Source organism: Lycorma delicatula, chromosome 10 (assembly GCF_047948215.1).
Source record: "Lycorma delicatula isolate Av1 chromosome 10, ASM4794821v1, whole genome shotgun sequence".
Lineage (NCBI taxonomy): Eukaryota > Metazoa > Arthropoda > Insecta > Hemiptera > Fulgoridae > Lycorma > Lycorma delicatula.
The window spans coordinates 18,177,783-18,201,512 of record NC_134464.1 but is presented as its reverse complement, the minus strand read 5'-3'; the positions used below and the strand labels follow the sequence as shown (position 1 = coordinate 18,201,512).

General features: G+C 28.6%; 1 protein-coding gene across 2 annotated transcripts in view; it reads left to right on the top strand.

The window, feature by feature from the left end:
* LOC142331214 (protein spaetzle 5-like) overlaps positions 1-23,730 on the top strand; it is a 238,633-nt gene that overhangs the window by 198,889 nt on the left and 16,014 nt on the right. For both annotated transcript variants that reach the window (XM_075376954.1, XM_075376956.1), the window contains exon 3: positions 23,499-23,585. In XM_075376954.1, coding sequence (XP_075233069.1) covers positions 23,499-23,585 — 87 coding nt within the window. The remainder of the gene's footprint in view (positions 1-23,498; positions 23,586-23,730) is intronic.

Sequence of the window (23,730 nt, the reverse complement as noted above, 5' to 3'; positions counted from 1 at the left end):
TCCAAGTCAATAGGTTACTTAAGAAGGTTAGTTAAAACATCTCATACTTACACATTAGTAGCACATCAAAAACAAATAAAGCAAATTTATTTTAAATAAGTTAATTACAACCGTAAAACACACATTAAATCAATCCACATTTCAAACACATAACTTTAACAATATTAACTTATTACAAAAGAAAATAACATTCGTAACATATTAATTAAACCAACTAACACGAACAACATAAAAACACCGGCAGTTGATTCTTCTACATCAAATTTTGGTAACGCGCACACTTTCCACGCACTGTAAACAATTTTAAGCTACTCGCATGGTAATCAAATTAACTTCTTTATAACCGAACAGAAAATTTCATAAAATATAATGAACGTTATAAAATTGCAGTAATTATTAATAAAACTATAGTATTAAATTATTAATATAAATTTATAGTAATAATAAATTAATACATCTTTTTCTATTTTTGTTATGATAAACGGTTTTGATGTTGAAATACTCTATAAATTGTACAATCACGTGATACGTGTAGTTTATGCGAAAGTAAACGTTAGAATAACGGGAAAAAATGGTATGAAGGGTTATAATATTCGAACCACAGGTAGAAAAATAGAATTTTATACTGTAGTAAATTTAATCTTTTTTTTTGCAACTTTTGATGTTTCACCACCGTCCGAGTCTAAAAAAATTATAAACTATAAAAATCAACGGGTGATGTATGTACCTGTATTAGCCTGTATTTTGACAAATATCTCGCAACTGGCGAAACTCAATAAATTTTCCAAAAATGCCTCACAAATTTTGTTATACGGGACATAAGTGCAAAAATTTGGGACAGATTTCTATGTATGGGACCTTTGGGAAATATTAAAAAAGGGGAAAGGATAGTTTTTGCCTTTTTGAATTTTTGTATAGTGGTCGTAGAAAATTGAGCTTTAGTTTAATGACAGTGCTTATTGTTATTTAAAATAATAAAGTTTTAAGTCAATTTGATTTAAAGGGAGGGATATTCAACATTATTTCAAAACTGTTTTTAACCACATATCTCAAAAATCCTTGACCAAAAAAGCTGAAATTTTTCAAAAATATTTTGGCTGTAAATATCCCAGTTTTAGTCTGACTTCCAAGGTGCCAAGGGGGGCAAGGAGCATCACAATACCAATATTTTTAAATTCCCCTGCAAAACTACACAGTGTACCAGAAGCAGCTGGCCAAACTTAATGGACTGATTCAGCACATAGAAATAAACAAAAAAATTGATGTCGACAAATGCTCTATCTTGCTTCTTTTTCCATCTATCAGCCATTTTGTGTTTTTTTTTTCAATAAAGATTTATATCATAAGAATGGATTCAAGTGTTTTATATGTATATCCTAAAAAGATATATATCCTTAGAAGGGAAATATACAACAGGTTATAAATTTTTACATGATGTTACTTGCTATATTCTGTACCAACTAGTGAAATATCACCAGAACCTCTATGAACACTGTAGAAATCAACATTAAAACAGTTTATTAATTTTTTTTTTCCATAATCTTTTTCTATTTATGTTTCATAATCTATTTGATTGACTTAAAATAAAAATAATAAATTAATATTTAAAAATTCAATATCAAATACACTATTATTTCAATTGTGTATTTGAAATGAAGGTCTACCAAGGGCGACCCATGAAAGTTATGCAACCCTTTACTGACTTTTTTAAAATACTTAATGATAGATACAGTTCTCCCTCTAAAACATTCTATAAAATTTAGGAAATGTCTTTAGGACCTGAGATTTAGTGAAGGAAATAACCTATTATTCACCTCCCTGCAGTAGAAAGGGGAGCAACAATTGCTGCTAGTATATACAAGTGGCTAATGAATGAAGGGACCGAGTTACTTATGCTTCAATGGTACAAGGAATTCCTCATTAAAAGTGTCAATGGCCTTCTCAGAAGGCAGATGATCGGTGGTAGGTACAAGGCACTTTATTGTTTTTTTTCTGTTTAGCCTTCAGAACCACTGTAATGTATTACTTCAGAGAATGAATGAGGATGATATGTATGAATGTAAATGAAGTGTAGGCTTGTACAGTCTCATGTCAACCATTCCTGAAATGTTAACTGAAACCCAACCACCAAAGAACACTGGTATCCATTTTATTGCTCTGGGGGGAAATGCACCCAAAATCAGAGGAACTTCTTCAGGAAGTCAACAGTATTAGAATACAGAAGGCAATGAAAAAGCATCGTATTAAAGATACTTTTTATAATTCCTTTCTTTACACTATGATGCCAGCTTCTTTTGTTAAATCTTTGGAAGTTATAAAAGCTTCTCATTCAGATCTCCAGGAGAAGCAACAAAAGAAGTTAAAAACTACACGGGTGAAAGAAAAGACTTAAAACAGAACTGGATGGAGACAGCGATGTCATAAGAACCTTCCACCACTCAGAACAGTAGATGATGATGATGATGAGATAAAGTTTTGTTCTTAAATATTTTTAAAAATTTTGACCTATAAATCAATGTTAACCATTTAAAACTCAAATTTTTATTTAAATGGTTTGTCAGATATAAGTCTAACTTTTTTTTTTAAAAGATAAGCATTTTATTTTGTAAATGTAATAATTAGAATAACAATTTAAAAAAAGTCTGCTCACATTAAACATAAAATACTAAACATTTATATGACCACTAAATTATTATTTTTTTATATTGTTTATAAGTATATAATATCAATTTACATTAAATTAATATTGATTTTAATTTCACCAGTTTATTTATTTTTATATAATTTTTACAATTAATTACGGTACATATTCTGAGACATTGCTTCAATCAAGATTATCTTAATTTATTCAGAAAAATATTAGGGTAGTTACTTTATTTTAACCACAAAGTAACACACACCTACCTATGAACAAAAATATTTATTTATAGACCTATAAACCATATTGTATTACCCTGAAATATTTTATAAATGTAGAAAACTCTTCTGATTCTAATAATAATATATCATTTAAAGAAAAATAAATTTAAAAGATTTAAATTTGTTCAGTCAAACAGATAAGAGTTAAAATAATTGAAATGCAGGATCATCTCAGTACTTCTCTAACCTTTTAAAATTTTTTTTATTTAAAAAAAAAAGTTGTAAAATGAATTCTGCTAATTCATAATCAGTTATTCTAAATTTAATGATTTTAAGTGTGAATATACATAAATGCCAAAGATTTTAGTATTTTTTTTAACTCTCAGCACTGCAAAATAAAGGGAAATAAAGCACTGCAAAATCAGTAGTCATACTGTTGTCTATGAAAACAGAAAAAAAATTACAAATGTTGTCATGCGTGTTAAGAGGTAATTTCAACTAAGATTTATTTTTTTTATAAGACTGTCTAAAAAGGAGTTTAATGTTTTTAGGGTGTGTGTATATATATTTGTTCCACTGTACCAGCTCAATGGCCAAACTGATTTAGATAAATGAACCTGTGTTGGAACCCTTACGTTTCCAGGTGTGTCATAGGCTATATAAGTATATATATAAAAATATATGTAATAGTGGAGATTTGCCGGGATTGAAGTTCAAACTTTAATGAATTGAATCAATGAACTGTGAATGTAAACTGTAAGCCTGTATCACTATGTTAGCTGGGTTTGAATTGAATGATTATAATTAATCAAATTAATGATATGATAAAAATAATAGAATTACCAGTTAAAACAGTTTTTAAAGTTCTGCCACCACAAAAATCAGCATTGTAAATAATTAAGAATACTAAATTTTTCATTGATAGAGAAGGTAAAATTAGACAAATTTAGGAAAGTTTCACAACATATTTTTAGTTTTTTTTTTGTAAATTAACAAATTCAGTGTAATTTAAAAACAAAAAAGATTTATTAGAAGCAAAGTGAATTAATTTCTCTCAGCTTTTCCATTCAGATTATATAACAGAAAGAAATATCACAAATGAAAAATTAAACTTTTGCTGTAAGCTAAAATGGATTTGCCACCAGGTAACTTAAAACTACAGATAAAATGTTGAATGCCATATAATTCACCTTATCTAATAAAACTAAAATCATAAGAACTACCTTCATAAAAAACCTTATCGTAAACACCACAAAGTCAGAATACGTGACAATTTTTTATAACAGCAAGGTTACACATTCTAATATTAAAAAGAAATAATAATAAAGCAATAAATTATACATTAATTAGAATGGATTTAAAAATAGCAAGTAAAATATTGGAAATATATGATCTGGAATTTCCAAAAGAGAGAAAAAAAATAGTTTTGATAAGTATGAGTTCCTTAACGGTAAAGATAAAATCAAATTTATGTTACAAAAAAAAAAAAACGAAACAAAACAGGTATCAGTAAAAGAAATTAATCAATTTTCAATTGAGTTATTAAATTAATGGTTTATACAAACAACCTATTTTAAATAATTGTATGTTTATATAATATTATTCCGTTATAACAAGTAACTAAATAACATTTTAAAAATTACACATTATACTATAAATAACAATAAAAATGAAAAATGATTCAACTGTATTATTTTATTGTTTTATATAATTTATTCTTATTTAACTAAAACTAAGTGAGTAACAACTACATACCACATACGTTAGTCATTGTTTATAACACAACATTACTAATTACGATAAAACTGTCTTTATTGTTATTATTACTAATTCTCATACAAGCAATCAATTCTTAGCAAACAGTTACAATATTTAATAATTGTTACATAAACATATTTTTATTTAAAAATTTACGCAGTGTTATTATTTATTTTATATCAAAGAATTTGAAAAAGATTTACTAATTTTTTTTTTTTTTTTAAATAACTTCTTTTACTGTATTTCCTGATAATCCACCAAGTTGGTCTGGTGGTAAAATTGTCTTCACAAATCAGCTTTACGTTCTGAGGTTTAAATCCTAAAAAGGTAATTTTCTTTTGTATGGATTTGAATACTATCAGTATTGGTGTTGGTGGTCCCAACCACCAACACCAATTGAACCCCAGTTTAATTAACATTAAATCTCAGGAATGGTTGGCCTGAGTTTGCACAACACTACATTTCTTTTTCTTGTCATAGATATCGTTCCATCTTATTGTGCCATGAGTTTGCTTATTGCTCACAAATGGAACAGATTACAATGTACACATTAGAAATAGAAAATATAAATATTTCTATATTTGATAAAATAACAAAAATATTTTCCCTTAAAATAAAATAACCAATAAAAAGCACTATTTAGAAATTTTTGTTAAGAATAGTTTGGTGATATTTTTTATAACCTAATTATTTTTATACCATATTCTAATTGATAAGCTCTCGTGTGAAAACCGATTACATTCTCACATTTTTTTTTATCTTTCATCAATCATACTAAAAAAGTTCAATGAAATAATCACTTTTTAAATCACTATCTTTTAGGCGCGGTATATATTTTTTTGGTGTAATAGTTTCCATTTCATAATGAACCTTCTTGACTAAAGTTATGAAAACAAGTTAGACATTAATTATGTAGTGTAAATTTTTCAGATTAACATACCAATTTATTAATTAGTAAACTATGCTTCTGAGTTGAAAATTATCGTCGGGAAGAGCAATTTTATATTGTGACCAGACTAGTGGTAATATATTAAACATTAAATTTGTGTTCATATTAATGGATTTTTATCAAATTGAATTTTAGAAAAGTTGTTAAATGAGATCGGATCACTTTTAAACAAACAGGCATTGACTTTCATTTCTTTTTAATTTGTGCCTAACAAAATATTGTACTGTAATTAATTATATTCTATGTAATTGCAAAATAGAATAAATAATCCACAAAAAATCTTAAAGTAATTTTAATTTTTTAATATTTCAGTTAAAGGAAAACATTAACAAAAAAATGGCCTCAATTACTTCTTTCTTTATATTTCCATTAATGAATGTTTTTTGACCATGTATTCTACTTCCAGTTGATTCTTTACTATACTTATCAATTATTCCACCCTGATTTGTTATCAGTACTAGTAACCGATCGTTCATTGTCTTGTTGCATCATCAAGGCAATTTCCTTTGAACACCTTCTGTATTTCAATATCAAGTCATTTAATATTTGTAGAGATGATTCAGGTATGCAGTCTTCCTTCTTTTTATTATATTTAGCTGTTATCAATATTTGTCATTCCTCTTCAAATTTAGTCATTTGTCACCCTTACTGACTATAGTGTTTTAAGCAACCTGCAATATACACCATAGAATAATAATTAACATTTCATGACTAAGATCAAATTTTTTGTTTGTGAAAACAAAGTTTCTTTCATTTTCATATGTTGATCCCAAACATTTTCTATTTGTTACAATACAAAATCCAACCACCAATCATTTCAAAACCAAGTCCGAAGATAGTTTTACTAATTAGCTTGGTTTATTGACAACACATTCAATGTAAGACTAATGTTGCTGATTGTAACTTATTTATGAATAACAATTATAAATCTTTTTTAATTGTTGTTGATGGTTAAGCCTTTAATAACTATAATCTTTCTTTAAGCTAAGAAGTTTGAGTTTGTTCAGTTATGCTTTATGTATAAGAGCTGAATTGGAAATGTCTTCAGATTACTCTAAATATATCCTCCTTACCAGATTACTCTACAAAATGCACTAGATATGCAGGTCCCATCATTCTTAGCATTGATTTAGTACGATCTAACAGGTATTCACAAAACCTTAAATTAGGAAAAAGGATCAATGTTAAGGGATAAGGAAAGGGGTGGGGAGTGATAAAGGATTAACTACGCCTGCGGTGGTTTATTGTCTTTGCCAGGACCATAATGTGAAGTTGCTGAAGATCATTCATCAGAAATAAATGCTGTGTCGCTATCAGTTCTTTCTCCTTTCCCTCTTAGATTCTTCTTTTATTTGAAAATAAGAAATTCAATATATCAGCAAATAAAACTTCAGTTGTCTGTGCATGAAATATACTAAACTTATAGAAATATTTTTTATCTTCGTGGCAGAGACACCCTGAAAATTATGCAAGTTTTTTCTATTTAATTTTGAATTCAAAACCTGCTAAAGTTTTGGTGTTTTGAATATGCTATGTAATTCATGTCTCACCACCACACAAAAAATGATGGTAGCTGTATTGGATATACCTTGTAGTTAGTTTAGGGTATAAATTAATTAACAAATTACCACCATAATTGATTTTATTTTCAATCCTTAGCAACAAAATTTGCAATTTTTTCTATGGCTGCATCACCTCACATTTATATTTAAACTTTCTAGAAATCTAACAAATATATTTTATTGTTCAAAGAGATAAAAAAGGTATCTAATTTTTTTTTAAATGGATAACAATGTTATTTATCATCAAAATTAATATTTTTACTTATTATTATTTGTTTCTCCTTTTTTGAACTTTTCTGACTGATGCAGTGCTTAGCTCCTTTCTATATAAAAAAAATCTCTTTTCCTCCCCTATAAAAGAATACTAGCGACATAGTCAGAGACTAGTCTTGTCAAAAAGAGCATCTACAAACAGACTTGTCAAAGATTTTGAAACCCTGATAACACAACATAACAAGGGTGTAAAGGTCCTTGATATATTAAAAACTTTCTAACCATTTCTTATAAAATTTTGTCAAACACTATCAAAAAACACTACACTGTCATACAAAAATTAAGACACATTGAAAAAACTCTTAAAAACAAAGTGACAAGGGTGTAAAGGGTCGCTGTTACTTAATATCACACTAATCACTTCTAATGAAAGATGTTCAAAAAAATTTTGAACAAACTTTGGCAGAGCTAAACTCATATCAGCCACCCTCAAACAGGCTCCACAACCTAGAGGATGGATGAGTACTCCCTGTCTACATTCCACCCAGCATCGGTACAACAGTTCACGGTTATGCCTCCTGACCCTGTCGCAAACAGCAAACCCAAGAAGCACAACCGCAATTAGCTCGAACATTTCGGGGACTGCCAATTCTCAACTCCACCACAGGTGAGTTCCTGAGCATAACCATTGCCTTATTGGCCAACATAAGTGAAGGTACGGAAGTACTATGTCGTTGCCGGACGTGTGTGTAGATGTTATTGCATGGATGTGGGGTTGGGTTTGTCCAGAGCATTATTAAAAAACCCACCGGGTTGGTCTAGTGGTGAACACGTCTTCCCAAATCAGCTGATTTGGAAGTTGAGAGTTCCAGCGTACAAGTCCTAGTAAAGATAGTTATTTTATATGGATTTGAATACTAGTTCGTGGATACCGGTGTTCTTTGGTGGTTGGGATTCAATTAACCACACATCTCAGGAATGGTCGAACTGAGACTGTACAAGACTACACTTCATTTACACTCATACATATCTTCCTCATTCATCCTCTGAAGTAATACCTGAATGGTTATTCCTGGTGGCTAAATAGAAAAAAAAGTAAAAAAAGGGCATTATTAAAAAAAAAGAAGAAAATAATGGCTTTATTATTTACTGTACAAGTTAAACAATTAGTTCTTGGCAAATAATTCTGTTTTAGTTACTGTCATAATATTATGACTGTTAGGTTTTACAAATAACAATAATTACTACTATATATTTTATAATAACAAATATTAATTATGCTACATTCCTTCAAAGAATCGTAAATAAAATTATAACTCTACGCAACTGTCAATTATATTGACTTCGCAGTTGTTTTATTTACTGTAATTCATTTAAGCACTGATTTTATCAAAGTGTTATTTATTTTGTTTTAAATATATAATTCTAGTTACTACACTTATATAGATATCAGAAAATAATCAGTTTTAGTTTCCTAAAATGGTATAATAAATTTGTAATTAAGGTTTAGTGATTTATATTCAGTACCATTTTAATTTATTATCATTATATTTGAATATATATATAATATTGTTAGTGATTATATATATACAAATATATATATATATATAAAAATATGACCAACAAAATGAATTGTAATATTAGTTTGTTGTTTTGTCTCTCAGTAGTAATTAATGTAAATGTAATTAATTGTGTTAATTTTTAACGAGACATGATTTTATTATAATGTACTGATTTCAGATCGTGTAAAACGTACCACCATGTTTTGTTTTAACCATATGTTAGTGATAATATGAATTTTTAATTAATTGAATAGAATAAAATCAATATTATTTAGTTTCTATGTATATATATTCTTACAGATAATAAAAATATTCACCATACAATTAACTCACTGAATAACAAACTGAAAAATGAGTCAGCATTCATCTTAACATTTATTTACAATTTATTTTAACACAGTGTAATTTTAATTTTATTATAAATATGAAAATAGGAAATTAAAAAACTAGTCTAAAAAAAAGAAAAAAATAGCTCAGTTCATAATATAATTAGTTTTCATAAAGATAAAATAACTATACAATAAATTCCTATACAATAAAAAAGATTGTAATAGCCATTTAGTACTTTTCAATCAAAAGGGTACCACAATTCTATTGTGTAATAATTTATATTGACAATTTAGTCTTTAATAACAGTAATTTAAATAACTGGCATTGTTTACTTATACTGATGTTACATTTTTGACAGCCAAAAGTTTTTTATTACATCTAGAATCTCATCAAAGACTTTGTCAGTCATATTCTGATGCCCCTGAGAATCAATGACATATGACTGATTTTAAATGGTGTCTCAATGTATCTCGGTGGTTTCTCTTTCACTATTTTAGGCTTCCCCACAAGCTTTCAACAGTTTGTGTATGTGGACCACTGTCTGTATCCAGAAAGCTAAATTTGTAATTAAAGTGTTGGAAATCTACAGCTTCTAGAAATGTAGTGCAGTATGTATGCCATGAGTTACCATAAATGATAGATCCAATTTCAATGTTATTTTTAATATAATTTGTAATTGTAGCAAGGGTTCTGTCCGGCACTATCAGAAGAAATGATTATTTTGTTTCACAAGACAGTGTTCTGAATATCCATTGTTGGAGAAGCATGCATCCTGAGTTATTTTTACATCAGTAAACTTTCATCAACTTCTTTCACCTTCTTACTCTTTAATTTACATTGATGATGAAGGACCTTCACTGTCAATTTTAACTGAAAGGCATCAGGTTAACATTTCTCTCTCGTAGAGTCATTCCAGTCTACAACAATTCTACGGGACTTATCTAGTTGTCATTATCACCAACAAATGGAGGTCATCTCTTCACTTCATATGTAAAGGAATTTAATAGCTGTGAGAAACGGTATGAGTGAGTTCTGAAATCAATTATTTATGTGCATTTGCACCTTGGTGTGGCTAGATTTATTGTTGCAACATCACTGACTTCTGTTTCTGAAGTGTATTTCAGGCCTTTCTTTGCAAATCCAAGATCTAGGTAGAATTCCAGTCTTGTAAAAATACGATTGTATTTTCTTCTTTAGTGAACAAACCCTAGAGATCCGCGACTGAAAATTAGAAAGAAGGTAAATTCATGCGACTACAAACTATACACTACGTACGTAGGAGTTGCTAAAGCCAGACTGAGCTGATAGATTATTGTTTTCAGGACTTGCTCTTTGATATTGTAGTTGGAAACAGTTATCTCTATTGCATTAATACAAATTAAATTAATTGCAAACTAATATATAAACTCATAAAATCCAAAATAATAATTTTCTTAGGAATAAATCACCGAATGAACAAAAAGAGAAAATTAAATAATGAACACTGTTGCGTTGTTGCAGTGAGAAAGAAGAAAATTATGACAGTGGTGCCCCATCAATGGAAAAGTATAGGAATTTCTTATATATAATAAAAATGCCAGATTTGTTACAAACATGTAGGTGTAAATTGATAGCTGCTCATATATTTATCATTATTTGACTTCTGTTTACAGTGAAAATTACTTAATTTGAATGTTCATGAATACACTTAGTTTAGATATGGGGGGTTATATTGTGTTTTTCATATAATTGGAGATTACAGAAAAAGATAAAACATGATAGTGTAATAATTCCATAATCAAAGTCATAGTCAAATTCTGGTAGTCTGTATAAAGATATAAAGAAACTAACTACTTATAATATTATTTTTACAAATTTAATAACTAAATTTCTATAGTTTTGGAAATGCTACTTATAATATTGTAAAAAAAAAAAATATTAAATTGCATGTTTAAACATTTTTTTTTTCAAACTTTTTAATATTACATTTGAATATTGTAATTGCAGTTGTCAATGTTTACTTTTAATTCATGTACTTCCAGAGAGTTATTTGAATAACCATTTTTAAAAGAAAATATATAAAAGAAAGTCAAGAAGACAAAAAAATTTGGAGAACAAGGCTCTCATAAACTGTGAGAAATTTATTTCTCTAAAAAAATGCATAGTACATGTATAACTGAACTTGCTTTATGAATTCTTACATCCAAGGGTATTAATACAATTAAAATCTTGTTAATTCTTTGAGAATATTTCACTGTCTGTAAGATATTAAAAAAAAAAGGGCTGATAATTCTTCACAAAACATGTAACAGAAAAGCCCATTTTTGAATTAATTGTTAATAAACAAATCATTTATAATAGATTTGTTTGACATTTTTTCATGTGATACTCAAAACAAAATTCTTCTTGAAATTTGGCTCATGATTTTTATTTTAGATAAGCCTCAACAATGAAGTTGCTTTAGTGCTTTCCTTTGTAGATACTTACCAACACAGATAATGGCAGAAAGTAAGTGGTAATATTTTAAACATTATTACAATCATCACTATAATGATAGATAAACTTTTTTTGTAACTGAAATTATTTGGACAGTATCAAGCAATTTGTTGCAGTGTGAGTAGTATTACACTGTATAACTTTTCGATCATTGTAACTCACACTTGTAAGTATAATTTTTTTTGTTTATATTGAAAAGTTGAGATCCATCCCAACATTTTTTTGTATTAATTGTAAATTACTGAAATTAACATAATACCACTGGTTGCCATATAAATCTTAATGTTACAGTGGTAGCACTTATGCATTTCATGCAGAAGATTCTGGATTAAAATCCCTGTTGTGCTTGACACATTTTACACGCTACATAATGCATCCCTCATTACTAATTGTAACTTTAATCAGAATAGTCCTAGTTACTTAAAAAAAAGTAAACAAAGATGAACTTAGAAATGAGCTTAAAGATCTGCTCATTAAAGAGATATAGATATTATATTTTTTCTAAAATCTCTCTTTTCAAGACCCATATCACGTTTGTACTAATAATTATTACATATCACTCAATTTGATCCACCAAAGTACAAAATTAAGTAAAATGACCCTCACCTTATTTTTTCATAAGGTATACAATAGTACTGTACGTGGCAACCCACATCATCAGTTGTAATTCTTCTTTATAAAATGTTGATTAACAAATTACATTTTAAACTCAAAATGATAGTTAAAAGATATAATATATATAATTTTTTGAGTACAATAGTATTAGCTGGCCAAACAAGTAGTATATTTTGTTTTTATCCTATTTAATTTTATTTTATCATAATTGATGTCATATTTTATATATGTAACTTTTAATTTCAATAATTTTAATTAATATTAATTTTTAACATTTTTTATGTTTCTTTTAAAAATTATAAATTTGAAAATTTTTAACTTTTTTAGTTTCTATTCTTAATTTAATTTTTAAATCTTAATAAATTTTATCTATTTTAATTATCATTTTGAGTTTAATATGTAATTTGGTATTAAACATTTTATAAAGAAGAATTACAACTGATAATGTCGATTGCTACAAAAGTACTATTGCAGGCATCATGAAAAAATAAGGTGAGTGTCATTTTACTTTATTTAATTCTGTACTTGGGTGGATCAAGTTGAGTTATATACAATATAGATATTAGTGTATATAAATAATTCATTTTTACAGACGAGACATGAGAAAATGTATAATTAGCAACATGTCTGACTGCCTTTAACCTTCCACTCTCTAAAGATGAGTTAAATCTTAAAATTGGATTGCATGGAGGGAAATCATTCATAATAAAATTAACAATTTTAGGACATCTATACTTAACCCACCGGGTTGGTCTAGTGGTGAACGCGTCTTCCTAAATCAGCTGATTTGGAAGTCGAGAGTTCCAGCGTTCAAGTCCTAGTAAAGCCGGTTATTTTTACACGGATTTGAATACTAGATCGTGGATACCGGTGTTCTTTGGTGGTTGGGTTTCAATTAACCACACATCTCAGGAATAGTCGAACTGAGAATGTACAAGACTACACTTCATTTACACTCATACATATCATCCTCATTCATCCTCTGAAGAATTATCTAAACGGTAGTTACCGGAGGCTAAACAGTAAAGAAAGAAGAAGAAGGACATCTATACTTAATTTGAACCAGCAGTCTTTGATTGCAAAGCCACTATCATATAACTGAGATATCTTTGACTCTCATATATGCTGATTATATAAGATATTGTTTTGTATTCACAGCTACACCAGGATATTGAGAGATTGACAATTGAAAATGTTTATGTAATTACAATTTATTAGTTTAAGAACATAAATAAAATAAGACAAAACAATAATAATCAGTGATTACATACAAAACAAAATTTAATCATCAGGATTTATTTATAGGTAGTTAAATATTGAAAACCAGAATTCAGTTCCATTGACAAAAGACATTAGCATGATGCTTATCTTAACACTTTTAACAACCTGCCTTGTATTAACAACAATAATAAAATAGAGAAGATAAGTATAACGTTCTTTTACTGCAAATATCTTTGCTGTTCACAAATAAAACTACTCTAACAATTTATAAATGAATTTAGTACATTATCATTTTCATCTATAATCTAATAGTAACTCACTGAATAACTTCTTGTTTTCATGTACTGGAATTACTTGTGATGTCACCTTAATTGTATCAGACTTGTACATACTAGAAATTCACTTCTTCACTGACCTCCTCACAGAATACTCTCGCTTCAGACTCTCATAAAACTCCTTGCTTTGAATTCTCCTTGCAGACTGACCATCACTGGTCTTCCCCAGAGTATTTATATTCTTATCCTCTTTATTTGCAAAACTGGACCCAACTCGAAACATGAGAATGTTTCACCCATGAGATTCCTGACCTGGTCAAGGAATCCCTTTTCATTGAACACCTGTTTAGGTTTGTCAACGAGCAGTATTACAAAAGTTGATTGTTAAACAGACCTGTTAGCTTTAGTAAAAGGGTTCCTTTTAGCCCTTTCTGGATTCCTTCCATTATTATATTTTCTACTACTTTCTTCTCTTAACTGGTAGAAATCTGTTACTCAGGTCCGTTATACCAGTATTTTTACAATATTTTGATATAATTAAGACAAACATTATGATTTTAGGCACCATAATAAAACTGAAGGAAAGTTATTCCAAAAAGAGTCCTGGACAAAACAGTAAACTGTTCTAATTAGAGGCACTCCTCCTGAGGATTGATCAGTTCTTTTTCTCTTCCCTCCCCTTTCCTTATCATTTATTCCTCTTACTTGGATGAGTGGCATATAAATCGGGTCAGTAACTGTTGTGGTTCCATCTGTGGTATCATGCAGACACTTTCTAATACCAGCAGAGCAGCTCCTTTAAGGGATGGCAACTGTCTGTGTTTGTGGAAGTGTTAAAAGATGTTCCTAAATGTGGGTTACATAAAAAGCAACTAGTAGCTGAGACACCTATTGGGTAAAGTGGAGTCTTCTTATAAAATTTATGTAATCTTAACGACATATTATAGGTAAATAAACTGTCAATGAAATAGCATGTTCATTCATATTTATACTATAATAAACTGGTACTGATTAACAGAAGCCAAGAAACCTTGAATAAAACTGTAGGTAAATAGATTGTTTGAAGAAACTATTTAATTCATGATAGTTTAACAAGGATTATATAAATAATATAATAATAACAGTTATTAATTGATTTAAATAAACATTACGGAAATCCTTTTACTATCATTTTTTATAACAGAACAAAACAAGGGGTGGCAAACTGTAATACAACTAAAAGTATGCAACTAAACTAGAAACTATTTTAACATAACCTATCCTAACCTTATATAACATTAACATATTAACGTATATAAATGTTAACCTTCTTGTGTCGCTTCTCGCCTACATTGCTATTTTTATCACTACAAAAAAAAAAATAATTGTTGAAAATAAATTTAAAGATTAAAACAACCACCAACAGGATATTATTTTTAAATATATCCCCTAACTAATTTTTTCCTCTATTAAATTTTTTGTCCTCACATAACTGTTACCTTAAAAACTTAAATTAAATGTTTGGTATTCGTTCCTGCTGAGTATTTTATAGGACAGGTCAATGCCATCTCTATTGCGGTCGTTACAAATAGTTTTAATACACACTGTTATATTACCATATCCTGGTATAGACAAATGTATTGATTCCGATATATATGACCTTTATTTCAGTTCAAAATTTTATTGTCTTTTAAATGTAGAATAATAACAATATAAATAAGAGGGTGTGTTAAAAATAATAAAATCAGTTCATTATATTTTTTAATACTCTACTGTAATGCTGATGAAAGTGGAATGGCCTTCTTATAACTAACCAATAAATCAATATGTAATTTTTTAAATATCATTTGTTAACTAATACCAAATACGTACAACCTTTCCAAATTAGGTTTTATTATATACTTATAAATAAAGAAAAACAAACAAAATTATTGAAAGACACCACATTAATTTTTCAAATAGATCTGTCTGTTTTTTTGTTAATTGCTAACTTATTTAATCAGATCAAAATTGGTATCGGGAGATCAATAACACATAGATTGGCATTTTATATTTGATCTGATCCAAAATAAACCTATAAATTCTTATATAGTGCTATTAAAAGAACCCTAACAAGATAATTCATATCAGAATCATGGAAGTTCAAATTTTACTTCAAATTAAAGAATCCAGTTAAAAGATAAAATGCAAGGAAGATATTTTTAACAACTTTTTTTTTCATTTTGCCAATAAACAAGCTTTTGGAGGAATATCTTCGTCAGTATTTTCATTAATAATATTAATTTATAAAAAATTATGTACATCATGAAATTAAAAATTTGTCATACAGCTGCACTACTTTTGCCAAATTTTTTCAAGTAAATTTGTTATTTTTTATTCTGAATGATCATTATTATTTATTTATTATATAGTACAGGGATATGCTGTGTCCAAAATATCAAAATTAAATATTCAAACAATTATAGAAGAAAAGGATATATAATATTTGGATAGGCATAATTACAGATTACAGTATAAGTACAAATTGACTATTAGTTTTTTCAGCCACTCAATTTCAGTTGGGTAGCACAATAAATATCCTGTGGATGCTACTATATTCTGAACTATTTTTAAACACGAAAAATTGTGTAACCAATCTTTAGCACTACTGTAAAAGAGGCAAAAAGGGATGGTTTTGGCAAAACCAAAAAAGTGTTTTTAAGTTTCTTCAATTTTATTTTGATTTATAAAAATTAAGCTGTAAGTAATTCCAAGTGACCTTACGGGGACTCCAGAAGCTAAATTAACTGTAAGCTTGAACTGTATACAACAATTTTAATCAAAATGCTATGCAAACTATCAAAATCATATAATAATATATGATGGGATAAAAGATAATGAGATAAGATTTAAATTACGCTGATTTGTATTTGTTCACTCATTTCAATATTTATAATTAATCCATTACAATCCAAAATTTTACACAATAATAATAATACAATAATTTTTTATAAAATAAATTCATCTCGATGATTACATATCTTAGTATACCGATTGATGACGTGATCTATATCAATTTGCATTTCATTATGAAAATGCATTAGAGCAAGTAATGAATGTTAATCACAGCATTGCAACTTGCAACTGGTTATTTTGACAATACAGTATTGGTAAAATATTTCAATACTTTTCAACTGGGTTTTCAAAATGCAAAGCCTTTAGGCCTTTGTGGGGCCATGGTTCCCCCTGGATCCACCTCAGGCCATATGTGACACCCCATTTGTTCATAAAGTAATTACAACTGCCATGTCCAGTTCTTACGTAATTAAGTTGTACAACAATGTCTTGGTAGAATAAAGCCTGGATCTTGCGCATGGACCGCTTCTATCCATTTGCAGCTGTAGTTTTCATCCCATGAGTTCTACAAATATTGTTTGACATTAAAATCCTCCTCTATAAGCATTTAGGTCAGTTCCCATGCAAATTTTGAGATATCAAGCACTGATAAGTTAATCCACTGACATCCATGTTGATTGGTATCATTCACTGCATTGGTAACTTTTTTCAGAATAGTATGAAAGCATTCTGGTGCCTGAGATGTGATGGAGGTACATTTGCTAGTACTGGGAGTCATCCAATTGTGGTAGAAGAGACTGTACCAGTAATTGTTCTCATGATTTTGTTCAACTCAATATCTTCCTTACCAGTATGGCACTTATTAAACCATACAGATGCACAGCACTCGGCTACAGAATAGGTCAAGCTAATGAAATGTTTGAAGTATGCTTGCATCTGCTCCATAGATGCTTTCAGCGAGCTTATGAGTTATGTTACCTTGATTTGTCAATTTTGCAGCACAGTTGCACGCATAATATGTTGATCAGTGATATTAATTTAAAAATACAGTCTTTTTTGTTTCATGGGAATTTGTTGCCTAACAAAACATAGAGAAATTTTGTTCATTGAGCACTAAAAATACTATTATTATTATTAATGGGAATTTTGTACAAGCGCTTATCGATATTATCTTTACTTGAGTACCACAACACATTGGTTTGTATAGTTAGATGATTGCAATCCATCCAGTGGATATTTTTTTGAACTCCAAATATAACATTTTCAAATCCTTTTAAATAAGTATCTTCAGATATAGATACAGTTGTTTCATTTGGAAAGTTGGTAACAATGAATGGTTTAAGATTCAAAAAGTAATTTTAATTTGAAATAATAGTAATGCAACTATATGAAGATAATAAATAAATAAAACTAGTGTAGAATTAAGTAACAATTTTTAAGGTATTTATTCGAGTACCCCCGCACTTTTTTCTTGGAATTGGAGAGAAAAATAAGGGTGTGGGGCGTACTTGAAACAGTCTTTAGCCAGGATAATTTATGTAAAGTAAACGTTTTCTTAGAAGTACCTAAATTCAATTGCATAAATATAGTTACATTGGGCTTTCGTTTATCAATACCGGATGCCGCTTATACAGAATACATTCTTAATTATTAACATATCCTGTTCATATTATCGATAGGAACGAAGTTACGGTATTTTTATAAAACTGATTCATTCTGTGTAGGCTGCATCCGGTTCTAATGATACTACAGTTACCCAACGTCGTCTTGTCAATTCGCCATAGTCATTGTACTATTTGTATATGTGGAGTTATGTGCATTTTATCTGTTTAGTTTATCTTGTAAAGTTTAATACGGTGATTTATTTTAATTACGACATTAAAATAAGTACAAAAGAACAGCGTCTACGATCTTTTACAGTAAATGAAAAACTGCGCGTTATAGAAGAGGCTGAAAAAATTGGAAATCGGGCGGCAGGAAGAAAATTTGACGTAGATGAAAGCTGCATTCGAGACTGGCGTAAGAAGAAACAACTTCTGGTGAAAGGCACTGGTAATAAAAGGGCTTTTTGTGGCTTAAAACCAAAATAAACACATAGAAAAAAAATTGTATGACTTTGTTATGAAAAAAAGGAAATGCGGTTATGCTGTCACGACAGAAATTTGTCTATCATATGCTCGTGAAATCGTTAAATCGTTGAATAAAGTTGATTTTAAAGCAAGCTGTGGATGGATAACACGATTTTTTGCACGAAATGATTTGTCAATAAGACGAAAGTTTCTCAACGACTTCCAGACAATTATGAACAAAAAATATTTCATTTTCACAAATACATAATAAATCTTAGAAAAGATAAAGACTATTTGCCTTCTCAAATAGGAAACGCCGATCAAACCCCCGTATATTTTGAAATGCCGTTTGACAAAACCGTAAATAAAAAAGGTGAAAAAAGTGTTACGATTCGCACTGGTGGTAATGAAAAACAAAGATGTAATGTTATGTTTTGCATTACTTCTGATGGATCGATATTACCTCCGTACATTGTTTTTAAAAGAAAAACTCTTCCTACCGTACAGGTAAATGGAGCTATTATCAGAGCACAGGAATCAGGTTGGAAGGACGAAACTTTAATTTTAGATCGGATCAGGTGTGTGTGGCAAAAGCGATCAGGAGATTTACTTAATAAAAAAAAAATACCGGTATGCTAGTAATGGATAGTTATCGGGGGCATACGACTGATAAAGTGAAAGACATTTTAAAAAAGGGTATGGTAGACCAAGTAATAATTCCAGACGGATTGACATCTCTATTGCAACCAGTAGATGTCTGCATTAATAAACCGTTCAAATCTGCATTAAAACAACTGTACAGTAAATGGATGGCTGATGAAAATATCTTTCTACGCCTACAGGAAGAATCAAACGCCCAGATTTTAACCGAATTTGTGTTTGGATAAAAGATGCTTGGGAAGGTATTTCCACGGAATTAGGAAAAGTTTAAAAAATGCGGAATATCTAATGAATTTGATGGTAGTGAAGACGGATCACCTTTGGCAGAGCGACGTGGTGACTACCGGTAACTCTTCTACAGAGATTGACAGTGACAGTGATTAATTAAAAATAAAATCCCACATTGAAATGATACTTTTCAACATGATACTTTCTTTTCGTTTTACTGTACTACTGATTCTGAACTAAACTAGTACTTACGGTGGTAATTAATTATTAATGTAATATTAATATTGTAATTTAAATGAACGAATTAAATGCTTTACTTTCTGAATATTTTCGTATTTTTTATCATATCTGTTGCACTTTCAAATACCGGTATATACTCGATTTTTTTTTTAGATTTTCGGTCCGGAAAATCGAGGTGTGGGGCTTATTCGGCGGCGGGGGGGTACTCGAATAAGTACGGTGTTTATCACCAACTTCTCTTTGTTTCAATACAAACACATGAAATGAGTTGCAGAAAATTCAGTTTAATTTTTTTAATTTGTATTTTATCATCAACAAAGAAATATTGTTTCTATAAAACAAAATCTTTAAATTTAATTTTAAGTAAATCAGTTAAATGATTTTTTAGATCATGAGATAATTTATTAAAAAAAGAAACTGAATAAGTGGTGGTAAACGATTCGCGGGTGACGATGAACTTAAAAATGCTGTTAATCAATGGTTAAATGGACTGGCGGCAGAAGAATAAGATGAGGGTACATCGAAGCTGGTGTATCGCTGCAATAAATGTCGTAATTCATGTGGCGATTATTTAGAGAAGTAGTATAATGTATGTAGTTTAAGAGAAATAAAAAATGTTTATAAAGTTTTCAGAATAAATTTTTTACAATTAAACTTTCTTTACTTTAAAGATAACCTCTCGTAAGTAAAACTTTAAAAAACTTTGACTAAAAAAAAATTGTTTAACTATTTTTAAAACTTTAAAAAGAAGATTTTAGCGTCAGTAAAGTATATTTTACACTTATAAGTAACTTACAAATTAGAATAAACAACTCGTAAGAATCAGTATTTATTTAAATTCATATATTTGCTCCCCTTTTTTTTGAAGAAGATGATTTTTTAAAATAATATATTTCATGTATATTAATTACATTCAAAAGTCAATAAATAGTTCAGAAAAAAACATTTTTTGGACTTTTTGTCATTATATATAATTTTATCACTGTATCTCTTCAACTCTTAGAGGGATTTAAAAAAAAAATTAATTACATCAATACCCAACATATTGAAGTCATACCAAATTTTAATTTTTTATATCTATAACTTCTTGAGATATTAAACAAAATGGAGGCCAGCCGACACACACACACACACGCACACACGCATACGCGCACACACACACACACACACACACACACACACACACACACACACACACACACACACACACACACACACACACACACACACACACACACACATACATATATATACAAATGGCCTTTAGTAAAGTTTGCCGATTTTGTAAAAAATTACTGAAATTAGAGTAGTTTTAATACTTTTTTTTAAAATTAAAACTACTGTAATTTTTAGTAGTTTTGGTATTTAAATTAAAACTACTGAAATTTTTAATTTTTCAGATTGAATTTCATATGAAACCATCAAATTACCTTATATTTTTGCGTCTTAAGATTTCTGTATGGCTTCATTTCACTTGAGGAGATGCTATCTAGGCAAAATTTATTGCTAGTCGTAACTCGTTAACGAAGTGTTTCCAGACCTATGTTTTTTTTTATTTTGACATGTAGAATGAACTGCCAAAGTATCTGCATATCCTGATAAATCACCTTCACACACACACACACACAGCAACACCCATAATTTGTTAGTGATTTTTGCCAGATCATAATGTTTTATTACAGTCTTCTGAGTCAGAAACTACTCATATGTTTATCTTTATGGATAATTTTTGACATGATAGCAATATTCTAACTAGTTATGAAAGTAGTATGAAAAATTATTTGTAATGCTTTTTCAGTCATCCTTAAATTTAATCTGTTTTAAAGACAGCTCTGAATTAAGCAGTAGAAAGTACAATTATTAGTTTTTAATTTGGCCATGACTTCTAAAAATCAAAATTTGAAGAAGCTGAAAAAAGGACTCTTTTAGTTTTTTGAGTAGTAGACCTGTTTGAAGGCAGTTATATTTTTCTTAGAGAAGTTTAAGTTCATGTTTTGTTTTTATATTTACATTCATTTTTATGAATATAAACAAAAGTCGTTTGTATGTTATGTGTGTGTGTGTGTGTGTGTATGTGTATACATATATAAATTAATTTATATTTAATAGATCAACCCTAATTACAGAACAATTGAAGTAGGATGACTTTCTTTATTTCATTACATAACAGAAGCGCTTTCGCAAATTTGATTTGCATCATCAGTTGCATGCATTGTACATATATTTTACAAAACCATAAAAAAATTGTTTAAAATTACAAAGATCAATTAATTAAAATTAACCAAGTCAAAATTAAAAAGGAAAAATGAAATTAAAACAAAGATAAAAATTAAATAATTAAAAGTTAAAACATTTAAAATAAAAACAAAAACTTTAGCAAAGCAAAATCATATGCTAGCCATTTCACTGATGTTACTTTTATTTGAGTAAAAGTAAAATCAATGAAATGGCTAACTTTGTAATATATATATAATGCATGCAGCTGATGATGCAAATCAAATTTATGAAAGCACTTCAGTTATGTAATGAAATAAGGGAAGTCATCCTATTTCATTTGTTCTGTACTTAGGATTGCTCTATTAAATATAATATAATGTAATTTGTATTTGTACAGAGGAGTATGGTTTTTAAAAGAATTGCTTTTAAAAAAATTATATATATATATATGTTTGCTTGTTTCACATCTTCTCCACTGAACTGATTTCAACCAAACTTGGAACAATTATTACTTACTAACTGAGCAAAGATATTGTCCATTGTTAGACATCTATCGCAACCACTGCAGGAGGTGTGAGGTATGAGAACTTTAAAACATTGTAAAAGGTTAAAATTCTGAAACATTTGGGAATATTCCAGAGTATTTTTGAACACAATAACATTTTAGAAATTTGTAGAACTTCCTAGAAGTTTCTAGAACATAAATCAAAATGTTTTGGTAAGCGTAAAAAAGAAAAAATTGAATATATTTGCCAAGATCGAACTGTAAACAGGCTAAATTGAAAAGTTAAATTCAACAAGATGGATGCAAAGGAGATTTATCTTTGCTGTGGAAAGTTAGTGATATTTTTTGTAAAAAAACAAATTGAATGGACTTGTGAAGAAATTATGATTAACACCAGGTATATAAGTAATTTTTTTATAAAACTAATGATAATTATTCGTTAAGTTGAAAATTAATGTAAATAATTCTGAAATATTCTTATTGTTATAAGAGTACTTAATGCTAATTTTGTAGTAAAATTGATGATTTTATACAAAAAGTCAATAAAAAAGTGGTATAAATCAGGTGTAAAGTTACGATTTCAGTAATTTATCAGTAAAAATCACATCATTTTTCTAAACAAGGTAATGAAGACAAGTTTTTCCACATTTATCATGGGATATTTGTATAAATATTTTTAAAAACTTCAGAGGTTCCAAACATCAATAATGTAGAAACAAACATATCAAAAATGTAATTCAGCTACGTACTATTAAATTAGTTTATGCATATACATTTCATTACTATTTTTTGTGTAAGTGTATGATTTTAGTTGTGTTTTGATTTTAGTTTATTGTATAAACTGTAGTGAATAATATGCAAAAGGTCAGTAATTAATAGTTTTATGTATAATTTTTAATATTTCACTGATAGGATGCTGATGTAATTTGTATGAATATTGTTTCAGGCACTTGATTCAGTACCTTGTTGATAGATGGAGTTATGACTACAGCACACTTCTTAGCGATGAGTCAAGAGAAGACTTCAAACCGAAGTCTGTAATTTCAACTTTGTTCCAATAATCATATTATTTCATTTTTAGTAATCATATTATTTACTTTGTTATAATCATATATAAGATTTTATGTTTGTATTTTTCATTTTTTTATTTTTAAGTTATTAAACAACAATTCTAATAC